The sequence below is a fragment of the Sprattus sprattus genome (genome assembly GCF_963457725.1).
Source record: "Sprattus sprattus genome assembly, chromosome: 14".
Lineage (NCBI taxonomy): Eukaryota > Metazoa > Chordata > Actinopteri > Clupeiformes > Clupeidae > Sprattus > Sprattus sprattus.
The window spans coordinates 7505735-7528234 of record NC_137912.1 but is presented as its reverse complement, the minus strand read 5'-3'; the positions used below and the strand labels follow the sequence as shown (position 1 = coordinate 7528234).

Genomic DNA, 22500 nt, shown 5'->3' with positions numbered 1-22500 from the left:
ATTCCTCTTTCTTTCTTTCTCTCTTTCTCTCTCTAACTCTTTAACTCTTCTTCTCTGTCATCTATCAACTATTTCTCTTTCTTTCTTTAACTCTTCTTCTCTGTCATCCATCAACCATTTCTCTCCCTCTCTCCCTCTCTCCGCAGGTATGAGGGACTTTCTGTTTGATCTGCCCCAGCAGCCGTCCTCGGGAGTCGGAGCAGGAGTCGGAGCTGGAGCTCCAGGAGGGGAGACGCTGCTCCTGCAGCAGGAGGACGACTCCGACCGAGGAGACATGTCCTTCCTCCGCGACCTCCTCAGCCCCGGCGCCGCCGCCAGCGACGAGTTCACCCAGGCCTGGCAGGACGCGTTCGGCTCCTTCGAGTCGCCCCTCCCTGCGGGTCCCTCCCTGGTCCAGGGCGCCCCCCTCGGCACCGCCGCGGCCCCCTCCTCCTCCTCCTCCCAGCCCCCCAGCCCCACCGGCTTCCTGCCCTCCCAGCTCCTGGACCACAGCCTCAGCTCCACAGGTGTGTGTGTTAGGGGGACCAAGGGTTTGGGAGTCTCATGGTGGATGGATGATTTATGATGGCACTACCTTTTGTGATCCTTGAAGTAGTATTTTGTACTGAGAATGTACATGGCCATGATGTATTCCTCTATATTGTGTAACATATGCTAGATATGTTGAGTGTGCTAAGTATGCTAAGTATGTTAAGTATATTAAACACGATAAGTTGGGAAGTATTCATGACGCACAGTGTCTCGGCACATGAGGATGTTGAGGATGCGTTACTATAGTAACTTCTTCCTCGTTCTTAGGCTGGGTTACTCCACCCATGTTTCAGGCACCTCCTCTTCAGGCGCCGTCCACTACAGGCCAGGCCCAGGCCCCCCAGAGCAGCCCCAGGGCCCCGGCCAGCGGTAGGTGCCTCTGGGAGATGTCTGGATGGATGAGCTTTTATTGAGTGATCTGCACTTTGTGCCATTTAAAACAGAAGTGGTGAAGTGTAATGGGAAGTTAGATGAAGTGAAGCTAGAGCTTGCTGATATTTTGTGTGTGTGTGTGTGTGTGTGTGTATAGCTCCCAAACGTGCTGCACAGGACATGTCAGCCTGGTTTAACCTCTTCTCTGAACTGGACCCGCTGTCGAACCCTGATGCCATTGGCCGGTCTGATGAAGAACTCCTCAACGCCTGAGGTGTGTGTGTGTGTGTGTGTGTGTGTATATGTGTCTGACTGTGTGTCTGACTGTGTGTCTGTCGTGTGTGTGTGTGTGTGTGTCTGTCTGTTTGGTTATACTGTATGTTTAAGAACATGTTTATTGACATTCAGTATGAACTGTCTGTGTCATTGCCCTCCTAGATATGAGAGGAGTTCCAGTGACGCTCTAGAGTTGGAATCCAATGCTGTCTGAGCCTGCGAGAGTGAGAGGATGTACTGCCTGCATGGAACTCACACACGTGTGTTTGTGCACATCACAACTGGAGATGCACCACGGTTCCCCGTTGTGTGAATAAAAACTGGAATCTTCTGAAGGTTCTGTCTGTGGACTTTTAAGGTTGGACAAAAAAAAAAAACAGATCATGAATGTTTCGGAGTCTGGAGGTCTCTTAACCACTCCAGGCTAAATCTCTCTCCTACAGTCATTCTCTTTCTCTCTCTCTCTCTCTCTCTCTCTTTAAATATACACACACACACACACACACACACACACACACAAAAACAGCCTCTGTCCCTTTCTGTGTGTCTCCATGTGTGCTTGTGTGTATTTCTGTGTGCTCCTGCTATGTATGCTCCAAATATAATGCAGGTTGAAGATCCTCACACTTATGGAAACAGACTGCATTTATCACTAATGAAATCAAAAATATATTTATTCCTCGTTACATACAGGTAGCTAGATGTAGAAAAAACATACAATCTATGTTTTGTATGATGAGCACATTTTTGATTGGACAGTGGAATGAGGGGAGGGTGTGTTAGGTGTGATTGAACCTGAATGAGAGTCCTTTCAAGAGAATAAACGGCTTGTGTGGGTGTGTTTATAGATCCGTGGTCTGATATCGCAGTTTCACTCTGCCCTGAAACAACGTGAGGAAAAGGATGTATCTTTGGAGACCTGCAAGTGCTCAGTTGACTGGGTGCAACGAAACATTTTTATTTTTGTCCTCTAAACCAGTGGATTATACTACCCCCTTATACCAATAGAGACACTAATTGTCACCAGCCTACCTGTTACTTTTAGGCGGAGAGGTGCATATACATGCGTTTGTTGTACAGTATCTTCTGAAATAAAACTCTGTCCTGTGCCATCACAGTAGGGATCCTCCCGGTTGTAAGTGATCTGTGAGGAAGCTAAACTTCGTTTTGTGGATTCCTCGCCAATCCCAGTCACGCTTCATTCCTTCATCACATGGGAATATTATTGTTTTCCAGAAGGAGCTGGGTTTTTTTTCTACCAAGGGAAAGGAACACGCAATACCCTTGGTGGTTTTAGTGCGTTAGAGACTGTGTTTACCCATATTGGTCATCATCAGTGGGGTAGTCCAGGGTATACGCAGGTATACGGAGTATATCCACTTATTTTTCAGTCAGCATTGCGTATACCCACTTCTCAAAACAGGGCGTTTATCCTGTGCTGTATGGGTTGCTTAAAAAAAATTGCAAAATTAAGAGTATACTTACTTCTTATATTGGTCATCATCTGTCAAGAGCATACAGTATGACATGCTGACAAGATTCATCACCCAATACCAATGGGAATGATTTTTTCATTTTCTAGGCAGGCTGAATTGTTTGGGTAACGTCACACCGTCTTTATTCATCCCAGACACCAAAAGAATGTATTCTGCACCAATCATAATGCTTGACTCTTTGATTTTTAATATTACTATGCCTTTTCTGTTCGACAAAAAAGATGCAATGGCAAAATGTGGTTGGATGCGAACTGGATAATGTGAGGGTGTTTCATATCTAATAAAATATGTAATGTTTGAGTAAGTGTGTATCTCTGTGTTTGACAAGTGTATTTACCCGCACACACACACAATGTGGGTGAAAGGCACATATTTCTGTGTAAAGTTCAGTTATTTGTTTTTTTTTAAAACAGAGAAGACAGCAGTAGTTTCATTTCATATCATTTGGCTTTAATATTTGTTATAACAGCCATTTGTCCTTTTTTTGTTAAACATTTCTCTTGTTTTTCATACATTTTAAGGCAATGTACAGTACAAATTTAACTTCTATGTTTGGCCTATTTTCCACTTTTATGTCCACACAAACTTTGTTTCAAGGAAGAGTAATGAAGCTCACAGTATGACACAATGGCATAATATACAGAATAAAAGATGCTACAATACACATCCAGCCACCCCTCTCTGTCCAGCTACACCCTCCCTGTCCAGCCCTATCCCCTCATCTTAACCCCTAACCCCCATCCCACTCTATCCCTCCCCCCAACCTGTTACAATTCCCCTAAAGATTCCCCTAAAACCCCATCTCTATCTGAAGAAGCGCATTATGGTAGGCATTCGAGCGACGCTTTAGAAACTCATTCCCAAAACATGGAGGCACTGTATGTGCGGTACATGGAAGTTCCGTATGGAACCCTTTGCAGATTTAAAGTTCAAATCGAGGTTGAAAAGAAAAGGGACCATCCATGCAGGATAAAAGCAGGGACAGCCGTCTACCAGGATGTACCAGGCCCATCCTGAGCGCCGTCTGAATACGAGGAGGCACACCTCTGCTGGAATTAGCTGGATGTTTAAGCTACCTTTGTACATTCATGCCTGCCATTCAGTTACATTTTGTGTGTTTTTTTTTTTTTTTTTTGTACAGCAGTACAATGATAAATGCAAGAAACACAGCACACTCACAAGCCTTTCACCACCCCTGCATAGCAAAGCCATACAGCGCTGGCACACACAGGACATCACGTCGTCACACAGCCCATTGTTTGCGTTACATAGTGCAGGTGCGGCCATGACTGCTATGCGGGGCGTCTGAAGACATTAAGCAGCTCTTCCACAGGTTCATGCCCTTAGCCCATCCCATGCCCACACACAAGGCTCCAACTAAAATCCCATAACCAACTTGAAACATTATTTACATTACATTACTAACCTTAGCTTCTATACCATAGCACCCGGTCCTGGCTTAACCATAAAAGTCACATTAACGTACACTTCAGAGGTTCTAGAAATGAACTGAGACATCTGTTTTTCTCTTCACATTGCAGGATGTATGAAAGGGGGTGGAAAGACAGAGAGAGGGAGAAGGAGAGAGAGATGGAGAGAGAGAGAGATGGAGAGAGAGCCAGAGAGAGGAGAGAGATGGAGAAAGAGGGAGAGAGAGGGAGATGGAGAGAGAGAGGGAGATGGAGAGAGAGAGGAGAGAGAGAGATGGAGAGAGAGGGAGATGGAGAGAGAGAGGAATGCAGGAGACAGAAAGGATGCAGACAGGGTGTCAGGCACATTTTGTTGATTCATGTCAGCGCTTTCAGCATCTCCTGCTCCCTCCATCATTTTGCTACGAAATAGGTCCCCACCTGAGACCGTCTTTAGATGATGTAGTTTCCTTGGCAACTGAAAAAGTTTCGCGATGAAGCGCCAGGTCTTCAGAACTGGCAGTCAGGGTAAACGCTGCTTGATCAGATAAGAGGTGTAACACACACTCAAGTAAGGAAATGCGGCATTTACAAGGCTTCATGGTAAAAAAAAAAATGCAACATAATTTAAACAATTGAAGCATAAGGATGCCACTATGATGGAGTCACATTTTTCAGTCACACTAGGGTAGTTTGTGATCCTTGACAGGAGGATAGTTTTTTTCTGCAATCTATGATACATTTTCACATTCAGGTTGAGAGGGAAAACAGAATATTAAGCTCTGTGATGAGGTGTGATGTTTTTGCAAGACATGAGGGGCTCTTAAAACTTCCTTTGCAATCCTTTTTTTTTTTTTTTTTTTTAAAGAGAGAGATGCAGTTCCTCAGTTTGACCACCAGAGGTCTCCCTTACCCTTCTGGCTCCTCCGGGTGTCTGGGCAGACAGTGGGGCTGGTGCAGGGAGGCTGGGCACCGGGAGAGGCCCAGGGCAGGAGACAGGCTGCGTACGCCCACTCCACTCAGGGGGACCAGAGACGGGGAGAGGCTGCGCAGGCCCACCCCGCCGCGGAAGCCTCGCTCTGGGGTCGGAAGCAAGGGTTTGAGGATGCTCACCAGGCAGAACGCGGAGCCACTTTTGGGGATGAAGTTCACCTTGTTCCGGTCTGGACAGAGATAAGACGGAATCTCCTGAAGAGGCCTGGGCCTAGGACAGAGAGAGAGAGAGAGAGAGACAGAGAGAGAAAGAGAGAGAGAGAGAGAGAGAGAGAGAAAGAGAGAGTTATGAGGTGGAGGAAAGTAAACATGAAACACCAGCCTACGTACAAGCTCCAACCCGTGGACATTATCTATGAACTCTAACCACATCACGAAAGATCCAGGCTCATTGCCATGGCTATTAAAGCACTCACTCAACATTATTACTTTCACACACACACACACACACACACACACACACAGACACTGCAGGTATCCACATGTCTCTTAATAACATATTAAAATGATCTTAAATGCTGTTATTGTAAGGGAGTGCTATTACTTGTCTCTATCACACACACACACATACACACACACACACACACACACACACACACACACACACACACACACACACACACACACACACACACACACACACACACACACACACACACACACACACACACACACACACACACACACACACACACACACACACACTGCAGGTATAAAGTGATCTTGAATGCTGTTATTGTAATGGAGTGGGGTGTACTCACTGGGACTCCTCGAAGGCCTTGACTTTCTCGCAGCCCTCGGGCGGCTCACGCTTGAACATGTAGCTGTTATTGGGCTTGGGGGACGAGGCGTACTTGGGCAACGGAGAGATGGGGCCCAGCTCTGAGGAGAAACAGCAGCAAGGATTATTACTGTGACCCTGTCTCAGTCGTGGAACTTTATTCGTTGTTGGTTGTGTGTGTGAGTGTGTGTGTGTGTGTGTAGTTGTGTTTTTTATGTTTCAGTATGTATTTCAGTGGTGCAGTGGTGTAATGAAGTACATTAGTTATACCATGGTACCATAGACATCAAATGTAAACAAACACCTGGGTTCATGCAATGTCCTCCATATTCCATTCATTCTATCCTGTCTCTTATTCTATTAGGTATTATGACTCCCTTCTGTTTAAACCAATCAATGCGTATGAATCCGTGTGTGTGTGTGTGTGTGTGTGTGTGTGTGTGTTTGTGTCGGGCGGAATGTCTCCGCTCGCCTTTCTCCTTGCTCTCGCTCAGCGTGTCGTCGTCGGGCAGTGGGCTGCTGTCGTTCAGGATGCTCAGGTACGACGGCGACACCGAATCCGAGCGGCTGCTGCTGTTGCTCTGGTTACCGCCGGGCCCCAGGCCCCCGCCGGACGGCGTCTGCGTGTCAATGCTGCGGGTGCTGCTGCTGCGCTGGGGGAGGGGGGGCGGGGCGCGGTGCCCGTCGGGCACATCCTGAGGCTGGCAGCGGCGACAGGAGAGGGAGGGACACACGTCACGAGGCACATACTACTACACATAACCTGGCTACAAACTGAACAATTACTCTGACTAATTATTAGGAGTATTTTCTGGGCTAAGACTAAGCTAATTCACCAAAAGGTGTGCCAATAAGGGGACTGTGTTTACACATATTTTACATATAGTGAAAGTGTATCTGTCAGTCCAGGCAAAAGTTCTTTAGTACATAGGCCTACAAACTGTTCAACAACATACAAGAGGGACCTAAATATACTGTATATGTATAAATATATACATTGGGATGTAGGTATGCCTGTTTTGGATTGGATTATGTCTACGTGTAATTCATGTGTGTATGATATTGAGTACTCACAACAATGACCTCTTCCCGTTCGCTGGTGTCTCTGATGATGATGCGCTCGATCTCTTGGTTGAGGCCCTCCACACTGTTCCTGAAGCGAGGCGTGGTGGACTTGGAGATGGGGATTGGCACCAGGATGGTCTTCGGCATCTGGGCCTGAGCGACAAAGGTAGGGAGAGAGAGAGAGATAGAGAAAGAGAGGGAGAAAGAGAGGGAAATAGGATGGGGAGAGAGAGAAAGAGAGGGCGAGAGAGAGGGAGAGAGAGAGAGAGAGAGATGGGGAGAGAGAGAAAGAGAGATGGGGAGAGAGAGAGAGATGGGGAGAGAGAGAAAGAGAGATGGGGGAGAGAGAAAGATGGGGGAGAGAGAGAGAGATAGAGGATGGGGGAGAGAGAAAGAGAGAGAGAAAGAGAGAGAGAGAGAGAGAGAGATGGGAAGAGAGAGAAAGAGAGAGAGAAAGAGAGAGGATGGGGGAGAGAGAGAAAAATAGATGTAAAATTGTCTCTTTTCTTTGTACATACTGTGAGAGTTAAACACTTTGTCCTAGTACCTGAACACACGGGAAGGTCCAGTGAAAATAATACAACACTCTGTGTAAGGTCACTCAGATAATTAGAATGTTATTGTTTTGGTTTGGATGTGTTGCTCTCAAACAAGGTCAAAAGATAAGGACACTCTTTGCGTCAAGTCAATCTCTCTATTTCCATTTCTCTATCCAGTCTTCTACCTCTCTCTTTCTCTGACTGTCACATTATATTATTACATTATAAAAATCTTTCACTCACATATTTATTTTCACAAGCCACTTTCATGCTCACCATATAGACACACACGGCATCACTATTTAGTAAAAGATCCATAGTGTGGAAATGCCTCCCCTTGGACTCAATGAGGAGGTATTTTAAATCATTCATATATCAAAATATGCAGTTGACTGAATTAATTGTATTTTAATTCATGCCACAACATCAACAGTTAAATATTGACTTCTTACTGACATGACTATACATTCGCAGTCTAAGAAAAATGTTACGCGTGAGAATGCAAGCACGCATGCACACACCCCCAGACACACACGCACAAACAAACCATTGGTCTGCCATCTCACATCTACATCTGTGTCTGACTCAACAAAAAACAAGCACAGCGTCAATAACATTGTTTGTTTCTTCCCTGGCTAATAACAGCATCTTCTCATCCCCAAACTACTTACTCTCAGCATGGTGTCTTTATGGTCCTTCTCTTCACACTCTACTCACTGTTCTCCTCTCTCTCTTGAAATTGTCTCTCTACTTATGCCATGTGCCTGCCCTCCCCAAATCTTACTCTGAACATCCCTCCCTCCCTCCCTCCCTCCCTTCTCTACGAACAATGCTGCACAGCTTGTTTTATTTATTTTTTCCATGTTCCTCGTTTCCATTTCCTTCTTTCGATATTCATATGAATATATTAGAGTCACATTCAGTTTGTTTCTTCAAAGTCAACCTATCTCTGTAACGTAGCACATTCTTAGAGATGAAAGGGTAAACACCAAAACATGCTAAAAGCTCTTGGTTGTGCTTTTTGGTTTCAAGATCTTACTTATTGCAGTAGACCCCCTAAACCACTGCAATAGTCTGTGTTCATCACTCTCACTAAAATAAACACTGTGCTCTTGAGGAGTCAGAGTACAGGAGATAGAGAAGTCGTTTAGCAATCAGAAGGTTGCTAGTTCGATTCCCTGTCGAAGCGTCCTTGAGCAAGACACTGAACCCCTAATTGTTCCTGATGTGCAGTGTGCCATCAGTGTATGTAAAATGTCTATACATCCTTGTAAGTCTCTTTGGATAAAAGTGTCTGCTAAATGAGTACATGTAAGAGAGAAGGGGGAGTATGCAGGCCACCAGGACGGGGACTGCACACACTGAACAGGTGAATTTAAACCAGGCCACCCTCCCCTGGTGCTTGTGCCCGCCCGGTCCCCTTGGAGAGGGAGGCGAGGGGAAGGAACTGGGCTAGTGAGATGGGTGAGAAAGTGGGGCGTCCTCAAACTCCAGCTGAGGCTTGGGAGACGGCCTACTTCACACACACACACAGACACGAACACACATACACACACACACTTGCATGCAGACATACACACGCGTTCACCAAACCCATATACGCAGACATATGCATATGAAAATATGCCCAAACATTCAACTTCATTCACACGTGAAGAAAGGGCAAGAAAACACACAATGATGAACAGATGAATGAAAACTACTGTGTTCCTGTCACGTCTGACTGTGCCCACCTGACATGGAAGTGGCGTCCATGCTCACCTGGGATTGGATAACATATAGGAAGTGGCGTCCATGGCCACCTGTGATTGGATAACATACAGGAAGTGGCGTCCATGCTCACCTGTGACCCGATGATCGCAGCATGGTTGCCATTGAAGGGCGACTTGCGGTCCTTGTCTCGGCGGTGACGACTGCTACGCTTACTCCGCTGAAGCTGCTGACGCAATTTGGCAATCTGGGAAAAGGGACGCAACCACTTTTAAACTGTTTTAAGGGTTTTATGACTTTTATGACTTTTATTTCTTTTATCATGATTTTAGCAATCCAAGAAGCCTATCAGAACACCAGGTTCTGATACGACGTTGATCATTTTTATTTATCTTTCACTCCATGTATTGCTCCTGCTGCATGTTTTATTGATTTTATGTAAAGCACTTTGAATTGCAACTCTTGTATGACATGTGCTATATAAATAAAGTCTTACTCACTTACTTACAATCAAACACACATTGATGGAACTACAGGAGACGCTTAACACCAGAGAGACATGTGATGGAAAGCACTTGTGAATGAACCGCCAATCATTTCCTCTTGTCCGCGGATGTGCTACAGTAGGTCCGACATTGAGTTTGATGCCTGTGTGTGTGTGTGTGTGTGTGTGTGTGTGTGTGTGTGTGTGTGTGTGTGTGTGTGTGTGTGTGTCCTTTGTCGCCTCCATGTATTCACGTGCGTGTTGCAGTGTGTCGATTGTGCGATTAAAGTCTGAAAATTATTATTATTATTATTATTGATAGCTTAAAAGTCCAGTGGAAGCAGTCAGTGAGACAAAAACCTAATGATCACTGTCTTCGATTTGCTACAATAAATCTAATTAGCAACCGACGCTCTGGTGATGAATGAATGGAGGTCATTTTTTCTTTTTCTTGTGATGGATGGACTGGACTATGCATGCAGTTTAGTCGTGTTGCTGACCTCTTTCAGCTGGTCTGTGCTCCCACAGGAGGCCGAGCGCTTGTGGGAGCCTCTCCTGCGCTCATCTGCCCAGGCCCTGGGGGTCTGCAAAGAGAGAGAGACACAGAGAGAGAAAGAGAGAGAGAGAGAGAGAGAGAGACAGAGAGAGAGAGAGAGACTTGAACTTTAAATCACCAGAGTAACGCTTTCACAAATATAGCAACACCGTGACATGAACAATCTGACTGGAGACACAAGACAAGACACAGAGGACAAGAGAAGAAGAAGAAAAAGAAGGAGAAGAAGAAGAAGAAGAAAAAGAAGAAGAGAGAGGGGTAGAAAGAAAGAGAGAGGGAGCAAGAAAGGGGGTGAGGGAGTTGTGGTTGTAAACACACAGCTTGATTTGAACAGAGGAATAAGCGAAACAAAAGTCGTTCCCCAGGAGAGCTTTACACTGACACTGTGCTTTGGGGATAAACCATTTGCCAGTGATGCAACTACCAGCAATATTCTGCTTAAGACTTACCAAGTCTTCTCTCTCTATCTCCCTCTCTCTCGTTTAGACATGTGATTAGGCACAAAACTGTTTTTTTCATACTTGACTGTATTGCTTTCTATGTTGATGTACCAAATGTTGACACAAAGATGCAAGTTCACACACACACACACACAAACACACACACTGACAGAGAGAGAAAGAAAGAAAGAAAAAAAAGAAAGATAGAGAGAGAACACAGTAAGACACACACAGACAGACACACACAGTAACATAAACACACACACACACACACACACACACACACACACACACAGGCACCATGTGCACACACACACAGACATGCACACCTATCGGAATCCCTGCCTTGCTGAGTCCCGACTCACCTGGGTGGCCTTGTCCCTCATGCAGGGGGCGGGGTGGAACGGGTTGCTGTGCGGAGGGCCAGTTCCCTGATAGGCCAGGGCCTGTAAGGTGGGTGGGGTCTGGTGAGCGGTTGATCTTACAGTGCTGTAGCTGAGGGAGGAGTAACAGCAAAGGGGAGGGGTCAAAACAGGAAATGAAGAGGTGCAAATTGATCAAGGAATGAAGGAACTGACAAAACTAGAGAGAAATGAATAAATTATAATGTAATGTGTTTGTGTGTTTGTGTGTGGGGGTGTGTGTGTGTGGGGGGGGGGGGGGTGTTGGGGTGTGTGTGTGTGTGTGTGTGTGGGGAGGGGGGGGGTGTGTGTGTGTGGGGGGGGGGTGTTGGGGTGTGTGTGTGTGTGTGTGGGGGGGGGGGGGTATGCTGGAGGGATTAAGAAAATGACACATTTCACGAATACAATTCACCAATTAATATTAAAATCTGATTCAAGACCAGTAATATTGCCAGACATGAACACATGCACATACACAGGGCAAGAGGATTTAAAAGCTTGACAAAATATGCTGACAGATATCCAGACAAATATTATCTGTCTGATTACCGATTAAATGCTTTAATACTAATTTACTACTAATCTAAACTACAAATCTAAATCTAAAGGACTATGAATGATTATGATGATAACTATTATTATGATGACAACATTTAAAAAATCATGGGTTATTATTATTATTGATTATTATCATTATTATTAGTAGTAGTAGTAATACATGAGTATGGTTGGGCAACTAGTGGGGTTCATTTGCAGTCCCTGACTTGAGAGTTCATGTTTACAATTTCAATCTGAAAGACACTGTCCACTACAGCCCAGCGAGGTTAGTTTCCAAACACATAGCCCTAATTCAGAAACGTGAGCTTTTAAAGACCACCTCGGTGTTGTGTTTCTCCAACATCAACATCCTCTACTTCCTCACCTCTCAGTGCTCTCTCATTGCCCAACTATCTCATTTAATCTCGTCTTTGCCATTTCCTCTCTTTTTGCTCGTAATGAAAAGGCTTTCATTCTGTAGCCTTATCTCTGTTAAGCCATGGCTCATATTTCTGTGTACACATCTCTTGCTCTCTCTCACTCTCTCACTCGCTTACTCTCAGGAGAGAGGAGCAGATCACTGAACCAGTTTTCATTCAGTTCATTCAGTCTCCCACAGAATGTGTTACAGGGGGAGAGAGAACCTGTTTTGTATTCACATGGAAGACAAGACATGATGTGATGTGTTGACACAGCCAAAGTCATTTTTAAACACATCACTTGTTTATCAATGGTAGCCAGCCCCCCCCCCCCCCCCCCCCCCCCCCCCCCCCCCCCCCCGCCCCCATCCCCACCTACCTCCCCAACCCCCAAGTCTCTCTGGTCACCCCTAGATGCTCACCATGACAACCAGCCCTACATGCAATTTTCAGACTGCAACCCTAAACACCCTCTATCAATCGGTTGGCAGAAAAAAAAAAACACAGTCTATAGGAATTAATTATCAAGCACATATCAAGCACATGCATTATGCTAAATAAATCACCTGCATCATCACATTTATTATTCCGGGGTCAGCGAGAAACAGCCTTCGTCAATCGATGTTTGGTGAACAGCCTTGGCATGGCATCAATTAGTGAGACAAAAAAAAACAAGACGCAGAAAAACAATGGCCTTTTCGTATCGCCAGCTGGGTGCCTACAGCTCCGTGCCACGAGCATTGGTGGCTTTTACTGATGCACCTGCTTCTCCCGAGCGCCGCCACTACCGCACCCATACAGGGATGCAGAGAAAAACCGTAGGGTCAGGTGCCAAGGCAATCAAAAAAGGTGGAATGTCCTCTTCACACAAACGTTATCTATTGAATACTCTATATACAAGTGCAGATATTTGCTCTACGAAACCCGTAATCTACTACATTAGGATAAGCCCATTTAACCATCTGTTGTCCGAAAATGGCGTGCATGTGTGTGAGTGAGTGTGTATGTGTAATGAAACATAGCCTAGCCTACCTTTAGAGACGGACGTAGAAAGCTATACCCGTGCCGAATCGAACATTATGCACACCAAAAAAGGGGACCCTTTTGGTCTATCCAGGGGTTATGGATGCTGAGTAAAATGGAATGAATGCGGTGATTGTCGGCGGGGGGTGCAGGCGATGAGTCGTGGTGGCAGATGGAGGGAAGGCAAAAACAAGCGGAAACTAGAAGAGAGGATGCGCGGCGGTTGCTATGGGCGTTGCTGTGCGAGGTGGGATGTACTACGCTGCGTCTCGATATAGCGCCTCATGCTTTCCTGTGTTTTCTTCAGCAAATCTGTGCAGACAGGGGGATAAAAATTCTTCGAAAAAGAAGGTATTTCCTCAGTTGGTAAAATACATGAAGTGGGTAGGGTTAGAGCTGGAATGTGTAAAATTAAATCGGCAGCGCTGGACGGGGTGACACTTCCCCCCTCCCCCAATGACGTTGAACATGCAGCCAGCCAGCCCCTGTGGTCGGTTCTGGACTGGCGCGTGCCGTCGGATCGACGCTGCTGTTGCTGAGGCACTTGGTGCCATCTGTTCGTGCCAGGGAACGCACTGCAAGAGTTAGTTCACAAGGCGGCGCTGTTACACAGCGGAAGATTTTTCATGATACCAATCTAAAGCGCATATTTTACTGAAAGCTATTCAGCATCTCTTTCCAAACATTTAACAAGCATTCCTGTTGACTGCTTGAGGAAACTTCTCTAACACAGCCAACCTGATACATTCCAAGTTTGACTAACCTAACTTGAAATATTAATGTTCATCAGAAAATGTTTGATAATCTAAAAACAAACATAAACATTAATTGTACTCTCTTCTTGTGTTCTTGTTGTGTTGTTTTTCCATTTACACATAGGTTACATTAAATACAACCACCTACGCTACTGGTTGATGTCTCCCGTTGGGGGGCGCTTTTGTCCCTGAAACGTCTCACCCATCGACCCCCGCGTCGAACAATCGGATCTAGGAGACAATCTGAGGACGTCGACGAGGCGTTTCCAGCTGTCTGGTCTCGACCGCGACACGGTCACTTCTAAAGCCCCTGTTTGTACAGAGACAGCAGACGGGACCCAGACAAAACATGTTCCTGGGATGAGAACCAACGCTGGGAACCATCGTATATTCCACACTTGAGGGAAACTGGAAAATGGAATATTGCAAACAGTTAACGTTACAGTGGATGACGACAAGCAAGACCTGAGACTTTTTATTTTTTATTTTGTGCTGGTTGTGAGAGGAATAACATTACAACTTTTGCCCACAACGCTGTTTCCTCTGTGGTATTCAACCGAACGCAAGCTTCATTTTAGCGATATAGAAGGATTTAGTTAACGTTAGATTAGAATTTTAAAACAACTTGGTTAACTTAGCTAACACACCCAGGGGTACTTTTGAAGTAGCTAGCTAGCGTTAGGTATCGTTAGCTTATATTACCGTTCGAAAGAACGCGAAAAGAAAGTTTCCTTTTAATCTGGCAAATGGTCGCTTACCCTATTTGAAAATAGACTTATCTCCAGCCGCAGTGTAGTGTGATGCCTATCTGTCTAGACCTGGAAATTTGACCATGAGGTTTTCCAGAAAGATGACTTTTATATTTGAAGGCCTATTGGACGTATGTCATATCCAAATATCTATGGACTTGCTAAGTTAGCTGATGTCGGCTAATAAATCAGTCCGACAGAATACGCCGTTGTTGTTCAACATATGTCCCGATTGGGCCATGCATTTGGCAGGTGACGTTACTTGTATTCTTCTTTAATTTTGAAAGGTAACATCATGAATTATGCGGGTAATTTTCGTATAATCGCATCAACTAGCTGGTAGAAACACATCTCGCTAAGTGGTCTGCGTTAGCTAGCTAGCAAGTAACGTTACACAGATATCTCGACGTTTGCACACAGTTCAGGGACCACATCGGTTTGCTTTGGACAGTTTTCCGTTTGGAAAAGGACGATTTATTTCACCGCATTGTATTACAACCAGCACAGAGAGAAGACATGATGTGTGTTATGGCTATGGTGGGCCGAATATCGATTTTTGCCACTGGACTTTGCGCCATGGTGCTTCTGAGTCCCGTTGCTGGTAAGTCAAAATCAGCCATCAAATATTCCTATCAGATTGAGCGAATATGTTATTTGTGCAGTCTTGTGTTGTTGCAGTCATTTGTGTACTTAAATGTATCACAAATAACTGGTCATTTAAATTCTGAGTTTCTGTTTGGCATTTGCAGGGATGTGTCTGTCAGTTCAAACGTGTATGTTTATTGGTGGCAGCTGTCTTTTGATTGGTTTTTCACGTAAGAAAGAAAAAGAAGAAACAGAGAAAAATATCTGTATGAGCATTTGTGGGCTATGTGTCTGACAGTAGCTGACCCCCCCCTCTATATACTTATGTGTGTGTGTCTGTGTCTGTATTTGAGTGAAGGCCGAACCACTGGCACCAACCCCTGAGGCAAAGCCAGGCTTCTGTACAACAGCTAGATAAGATAAGATAAGGCCCTCTGAATAACACAGGGCGTGGGCATGGGCCTCTTATAGTAGGAGGTTTACCACTGTCTCTGAATTAACTCACCCAGGTTTTCACTAAACCACGTATTTGGAATACCCCTTAAGCACATTAGGAGAGAGACCGAGTGTAGGCTGGTGGTGGAAAGCAAGTAAAGGTTTTCAATAGATAGGATAGTGGCGAGTGAATGAGTGAAGTCAGTGCTGATGGTTGGTATGGAACAGGATGAGGCAAGGAGTTTCTGCCTCCTAAACAACGAGGCCTTTGAGTTCTGCAGTAGGGTCTCAGTCGAAGGTACAGCGGGTACCCAAATATAGGGGTTGTTTGCTTTGCTAATTACTAAGTGGAGGTGATTCATTTCTAGTCAATCAAATGATAAAGAAAGGTCATATCTTGTTTCCAAGTCTTGTGGTATGGTGTGAAATCACTGTGCCTACACTACCTAAGATATGGACCATGAGTGGGAGACGATGTGGTTGTGGGGGTGGACACCGGTATTTTCGTATGAAGATCTGAGATCAAACAGCCCAGTGACTCAATGCAAAATGATCCTATCCCATTAGCGATGTTGAGGTTTTCTTGTTCGAGTGGTTTTCTGTGATATTTCCCTCCACGTCACTGTTTCAAGATAATCTGTCTGAGTGCGACAGACAGTGGCCGTGTGGGTGTGCTGTAAATTAGGTCCTGGAGACACACACTCCCCCTCTTTTGTTCAGGTTTTGACTATGGACCCAGTGAAGAATGTGCAAGGATGAACACTGAGAAAAACATTAACAAGACTAGAATGCCTGGTGTCGGTATGTGTTTGAACTCATGTCGTGGGGAGATTCAGGTTGAGTCATTCATTCTAAAGATGCGCGTGTGTCGCCAAGGCAACACTTTTTTTGTGAAATAGTCTACCAGGAACAAGGATCCCAGAACTGAGGTGGGGTGGGTGGGTGTAGTGGTGGTACTCCAAGATAACTGTTAATTAGCATTCCTAAAAGGCTCTTTTATTTATTTAACACCTCATCACAAGGAACAACGGGCAGACGTCAGATTAATGCCCAGTAGGCTCCTGGTTGACAAAAAGCCTCCTGTGATTCCCGTCCGGTCGTGCCGGAGCGCTGATCTACAGCAGAGCCGGATGGGAGTTGTTGGCATCACGGCTGAGCTATTGCTTTGGCCACGCGGAAGTCTCTGAGGTGGCTATTGTTGATAGAGAGAGAGGAAAAGCATTGAATCATGCCTGGAATCTGCATTAGGAGTTTCTAATCTGGGAATCTGCATAGTTTAAAAGGAAAACCATCAGTCTCCATTTGAGAGTTGTTGAGTCTGTTTATGAATCACCGACCTTAACCTTGGCTGCGGGAATAAATTATATCAGCCAAAGGCCATCCTTAAATTGTATTTTTTTTTACTCCCAGTCACAAAAAAAGCAAAATAGCAAAGAGGACCTGATAAAAGACTATAGTCTTCTTCTTGTCTGATAGTCTTCTAATAGGCACTCTTTTCTAGTACTGAGACATGGCTGTTACGCCATCACTGAAATTCCTACCCTGCTCAGTTGTAACCGAAAGTTGTTGTTGGCAAGTCACCAAATCAAACAACATGAAATTTGATCGGGAACAATTTGATCGAGGTTGGTCGGGTTACGGCAAACAAACCTTATTTTAAGGATGGCCTAAATGAAGGAATAGACCTTCTTAGAGAAGTGTGTCTCGAGAAAGACCCAGAGGGTCAGATCTATTCAGGATAAAACATTTTCAGTTATTTTATATAGTTATATAGTAATATAGTAAAATATAGTTATTTTATCAGTTATTTTTATGGCCCATTATGCCTCACTATTGTTCATATGGTAGCCTATTTGATTTCCATGTGCTCCAAGTCACTATGATAACCCTATGGCTGATGGTGAGGGTTTGTGACAAAGAACGAAGAGCCTCTGAGCATATTCGGAGGATGTTGTCCTGACCTCTTGACCTCTTATCCTCTGTGGTGACTCTATCCGCTTGCCCTGTGAGGGATTCCGAAAGAGGTCATCTCAAACTAGGACGTCGTCTACACCAATGTCAGCAAATGTAGCCACTTTGATGAGATGACATGTTCACATTGAAGGACTCCGGCTCAGACAGGGATACAAGTCATATATACTATACGGTGGATCATTTAATGTTTGTTAATGTCTTAGTTCGAAATGAAACTTCAAAATCATCTCCGTTTTTAAGACACATCTTTTCTTGGACCACAGAACACGCGTCAGCCATAGGCTCCATACGGAAAATTAGAAGCGTTTTATTGGAAAACCCTACAGTTGTGTGATTCATTTTCTTTCTCTCTCAGATTCAGTCTTTTAGCCTTGGCTGCGCCCACTTGCGTGTGTAAATGACCCATATATGTCACCAGAGCAAACAGACTTCTGCTCTAACTGGACCCTTGGGCGCGCATTTACTGAAATAATCTCCCGTGCGTAAACGGCACGTGTGTGCATGAACGGCCATTTCCTTTGCGTTAAAAAAAAGAACGCTTGTTCATTGCTGCAAGGGTGGTTACGTTTCGCCCGGATGGAGGTGTCATACGGTACCCAACAGTCCGTGGCTCCCATTGAAGGTATCTCACTAACTGAATGAATCGTTAAAATGTTCCCAGTCCTGTGTGACGGGAGAGTTGGAGGTGGTGTTGGTAGTGTGAAGGAATAATAAAAAAAACATTCAACCTGATCTGATTTGATCTCGCTCAAGTTTTGCAATTTAGATAGGATATGTTTTTAGTCTAGCATGTGCAGATGTCAAATATGATTTAAAAAAAAAAATGTCAGATTTTGAGTTCCCACTGCTCAGGATGGGAAATATCAGATCTGTTTGACCAGAGATGTTATAAGAGGAGACAAATCGCTGACGAGGAAGTTAAGGGGCCAAATAGGAGGGAATCTGTAACGCTAAAGATGGCGGAGATATAACCGGATATTCTGTCCTGTATTATAAAGAGCTAATTACATTGCCGGAAACGGCATAACTGACGTTTCGTCCCCCCTGCACGTTCTGTTTATTTCCACTGTTGCCATAGAAATAGCCGTGCCGAGAAAATTTGGTGCATCAACAAGAAGAATAAAGTATTTTTTTTTAACCTCATTTGAGAGGTTTGGGGAACAATGTTCACACCATTTCATGTCATGCATTTAATGTCTGACCATCCTATAAGGAGTTCTGGGTCTCTTCCCATTCATCAAGATAGGAGCCTGATCCCGTTTGCCCGGAATAGTTGCCCGGAGGCATTGCCGAGATGTCTGCCGAGTGGTGAGACTTACCTACAAGGACTTTGTCTGAACATAATGTCAGATCTTTTTCCTGCATAAGTCACTTTCACCCTGTAATATGAATGTAGGATTGGGTCCCTAATGCGTTTGAAGACACTAGCACGAGACTGATTCTGAACTGTACCCTGTAATATGAATGTAGGATTGGGTCCCTAATGCGTTTGAAGACACTGGCACGAGACTGATTCTGAACTGTACCCTGTAATATGAATGTGGGATTGGGTCCCTATGTGTTTGATGACACTAGCACGAGACTGATTCTGAACTGTACCCTGTAATATGAATGTGGGATTGGGTCCCTATGTGTTTGATGACACTAGCACGAGACTGATTCTGCCTGAACTGGATGGCACTACAACTTTACTCTGAACTCAGGTTGTTTGTAGTTTTTTTTTTCTTTTTTTTTTTTCCCTTTTCTAATCTATGTTTAGCAAATACAGAACTAATAAATAGGAACAACATTTGTATTTGGCCCCTTTTCAAGCTTTCCACATCAAGCTAATCTTTTTGTTTGTGTGTGTGTTTATATAAATTGTCTTTTGATTGGAAGCCGTTTTTCCTCGGTGTCTGAGAACTCCAAATTATGTCTTTGTGTCTGTAAGGCAAACAGGATTACAGAAGTGTGTGTGTGTGTGTGTGTGTGTGTGTGTGTGTGTGTGTGTGTGTGTGTGTGTGCGTGAGTCTGTGTGTCTCACTTTTGAGTACTTGACATTATGTGGGCGTATTTCTGTCTGAGTTTGAGTAGGTAAGTGTGTGTGTGTGTGTGTGTGTGTGTGTGTGTGTGTGTGTGTGTGTGTGTGTGTGTGTGTGTGTGTGTGTGTGTGTGTGTGTGTGTGTGTGTGTGTGTGTGTGTGTGTGTGTGTGTGTGTGTGTGTGTGTGTGTGTGTGTGTGTGTGTGTGTGTGTGTACGAGACAGGAAGCAAGAGAGAAATAACAATTAAACTGAGTTGGCATGTTTGATGGATTTGCTCACAGTGTTGTTTTGTTGATTCAGATGTGTGAACAATGTGGATTGTCCAGTTTTGGTGCTAGCTTAACCGGAAACCGAAACTGGCAGAGAGGACTGTATAGGAATTCCAATGATTCGGCTCCTTATTAACACTCAATTTAGTGCAGTTATTATTATTTTTTTAAATAAATGTAGTTATTAATAAAAAAAATATTAAATTATATAAATTACCCCCCGTTTACGCTCTAATAAAGCTGTAAATTCTTCTTTTAAATTCATGAAAATATATTTTGTGCAGCGGAAAAGACATGAACAGATGGATAAATGGATGGTCAGATGGACAGATTAAGGAGGTAGAGAGTGCTTTGTTGGCTAGCAGGGGGCTGGGGGGCAGAAAGGGGGGGGGGGGTCGAATTTATTTTTGGGATTGTCAGCAAATCCCTATTTTCAGGTCAGAAGAGACTGTGCAGTGATCTCGGTCTTATTGTGTTTATTTATTTATTTGTTTGAAAAAAATGTTTTGCAAATACGATTTTGCCGTAATTATAAGCGGACGTTCTGCTGATGACGCAGCGGTCGTCTGGCAGCGGTGGTGGAGCGTTGGTGGTTTTGGGTAACCGTGTTGAACGGAAGGCTGGAGTGAGGCAGTGAGCGCGCTCGGTAGGGGAAGTGGCACTGGAGGCTCTTTGATCTATGCTGGTGATGTCACTCGGGCCGCGTCCCAAAGCCTGCTGGTGTGACGAGCAGCCAAGCCTTCCCTGGACAAGAGAGACCTTGCCAGGGCCTAAAAATTAGCACCCTGTGCAGAGCCAGCTTATTGTTTTGGAAGTGTGTGTGTGTGAGTGTGTGTGTGTGTGAGTGGGCGAGTGTGTGTGTGTGTGTGTGTGTGTGTGTGTGTGTGTGTGTGTGTGTGTGTGTGTGTGTGTGTGTGTGTGTGTGTGTGTGTGTGTGTGTGTGTGTGTGTGTGTGTGTGTGTGTGTGTGTGTGTGGGCGATTGTCTGAGTATTAGTGGAGGAATATGAGGTGCTGAACCTGCGGTGCGCATGTCCTCTGAACTGCCAAACCTTAGACGCGAGCCAGTCTCAGGGCTTGTTTGTTTATGGAAGCATATGAATTTTGGGAGGGCATGTTGTGTGTGTGTGTGTGTGTGTGTGTGTGTGTGTGTGTTCAGGTTTTAATTCTGGAAGGTTAATTGAAAGATTCTTCCCTGGAATGTCTTCTGTACGATTCTTCTCCTTTCCCCTCCTGTTGGGTCTTGTCTTTGAGTTTTGTCTGTCTCTCTATCTCTCCCTCTGTCTCTCTATCTCTCCTTCTCTCTGTCTCTATCTCGTCCTCTCTCTCCCTCTCTCTCTCTGGCTCTATCTCTCCCTCTCTTACTCATGGCTCTATCTCTGTAAAGCATCAGCATGTTAAAATGCCCTCAGGGTGGCCGGCTGTTGTGCCGACTGACCGGTGCCTCGTCTTTATTTAACTCTCTCTCCAAGTGGCCCTTTGAGATGAGTTTGCCTTCTCAGTGCCACCTGCAAGTGTGTGTGTGTCTGTGTGTCTGTGTGTCTGTGTGTCTGTCTCTGTCTCTGTTCGGTGTCTGTGTGTGTCTGTGTCTGTGTGTCTGTGTCTGTGTGTGTGTCCGTGTATGTCTGTGTCTGTGTGTGCGTCCGTGTGTGTGAGAAATAGAGAATAACAAAAAGGGAGGGAAACATTGCCAGTGGGTGCACTGCAAATTTGCATGCGTTTATAACGGCTTCAGCACTCTTCAAATGCATAAAGTTGACAATGAGTTTGAAGTAGTTTGTATTATGAACAGGAAAAGGGAAAAGGCACCCTCTACAAATAGACACGAGCGGCCACTGGCCACCTCTGAGCCACATTGGCCACCTCTGAGCCACAATGGCCAGGCAGCCTTCACACACAGACCAAACAAGTGCCACAGAGTTGGACTGAGAGAATCAGTGGCCTTGGTGCGCTGTTGTATTATCTCTCTCTACAGACTCTCAATCCAGCCCTTAATTCCTCTATATGTAAGACCTGTTTGTACTGCAGTGCCCTGGGGGACTGCGTGTCTGTGTGTGTGTGTGTGTGTGTGTGTGTGTGTGTGTGTGTGTGTGTGTGTGTGTGTGTGTGTGTGTGTGTGTGTGTGTGTGTGTGTGTGTGTGTGTGTGTGTGTGTGTGTGTGTGTGTGTCTGTGTGTGTCTGTGTGTTTGTGTGTGTGTGTCTGTGTGTGTCTGTGTGTTTGTGTGTGTGTGTGTGTCTGTGTGTGTGTGCCGCCAGTGATTGTCGGTTTGTTCACGGCTGGATTATTTCCCTAGATGATTTGTGGATCTGCACGAGTAGGGAAGTGTGTTTGAATATTTTTTCTGCGCTCACCAGTGTTTGTGGTGTAAACAACTGACTGCAGAGAGACTCTTTCATCTCTTTTCTTCTCTTTGTCTTTCTCCACGGCCCCACAGCACCCTGTCATTTTCTGTCTTTACTGTTCTTTCCCTCTCCTTCATTTTCTTCTCACTCTCTTTTACACCATTTCCTTTCCATTGTTGTATAATTTACCCCCTCTTCTCCTTTACTGTCACTAAACCACCCTCTCTCCCTGTTTCTGCTCTCTCTCTTTCTCTCTCTCTCGTTCTCACTCGCTGCCCCTCTTCTTCCCTCTGCTCATAACTTTCTCTCCCCCTTTATTTCTGTGCATTCTGTTCTGT

The 22500-nt window shown here is 44.9% G+C and overlaps 2 protein-coding genes across 2 annotated transcripts in view; both read left to right on the top strand.

Moving 5' to 3' along the window:
- ical1 (islet cell autoantigen 1-like) overlaps positions 1 to 1176 on the top strand; it is a gene marked incomplete at both ends in the record, with an annotated part of 14356 nt that extends 13180 nt beyond the window's left edge. The window contains 3 exon segments of the mRNA XM_080851371.1: positions 147 to 506; positions 799 to 900; positions 1061 to 1176. Coding sequence (XP_080707497.1) covers positions 147 to 506; positions 799 to 900; positions 1061 to 1176 — 578 coding nt within the window.
- Positions 1177 to 14952: 13776 nt separating this feature from the next.
- Positions 14953 to 22500, top strand: part of bmpr2a (bone morphogenetic protein receptor, type II a (serine/threonine kinase)) — a 30616-nt gene continuing 23068 nt past the window's right edge. Inside the window, exon 1 of the mRNA XM_080851085.1 lies at positions 14953 to 15137. Coding sequence (XP_080707211.1) covers positions 15053 to 15137 — 85 coding nt within the window. The 5' untranslated portion in view covers positions 14953 to 15052. The remainder of the gene's footprint in view (positions 15138 to 22500) is intronic.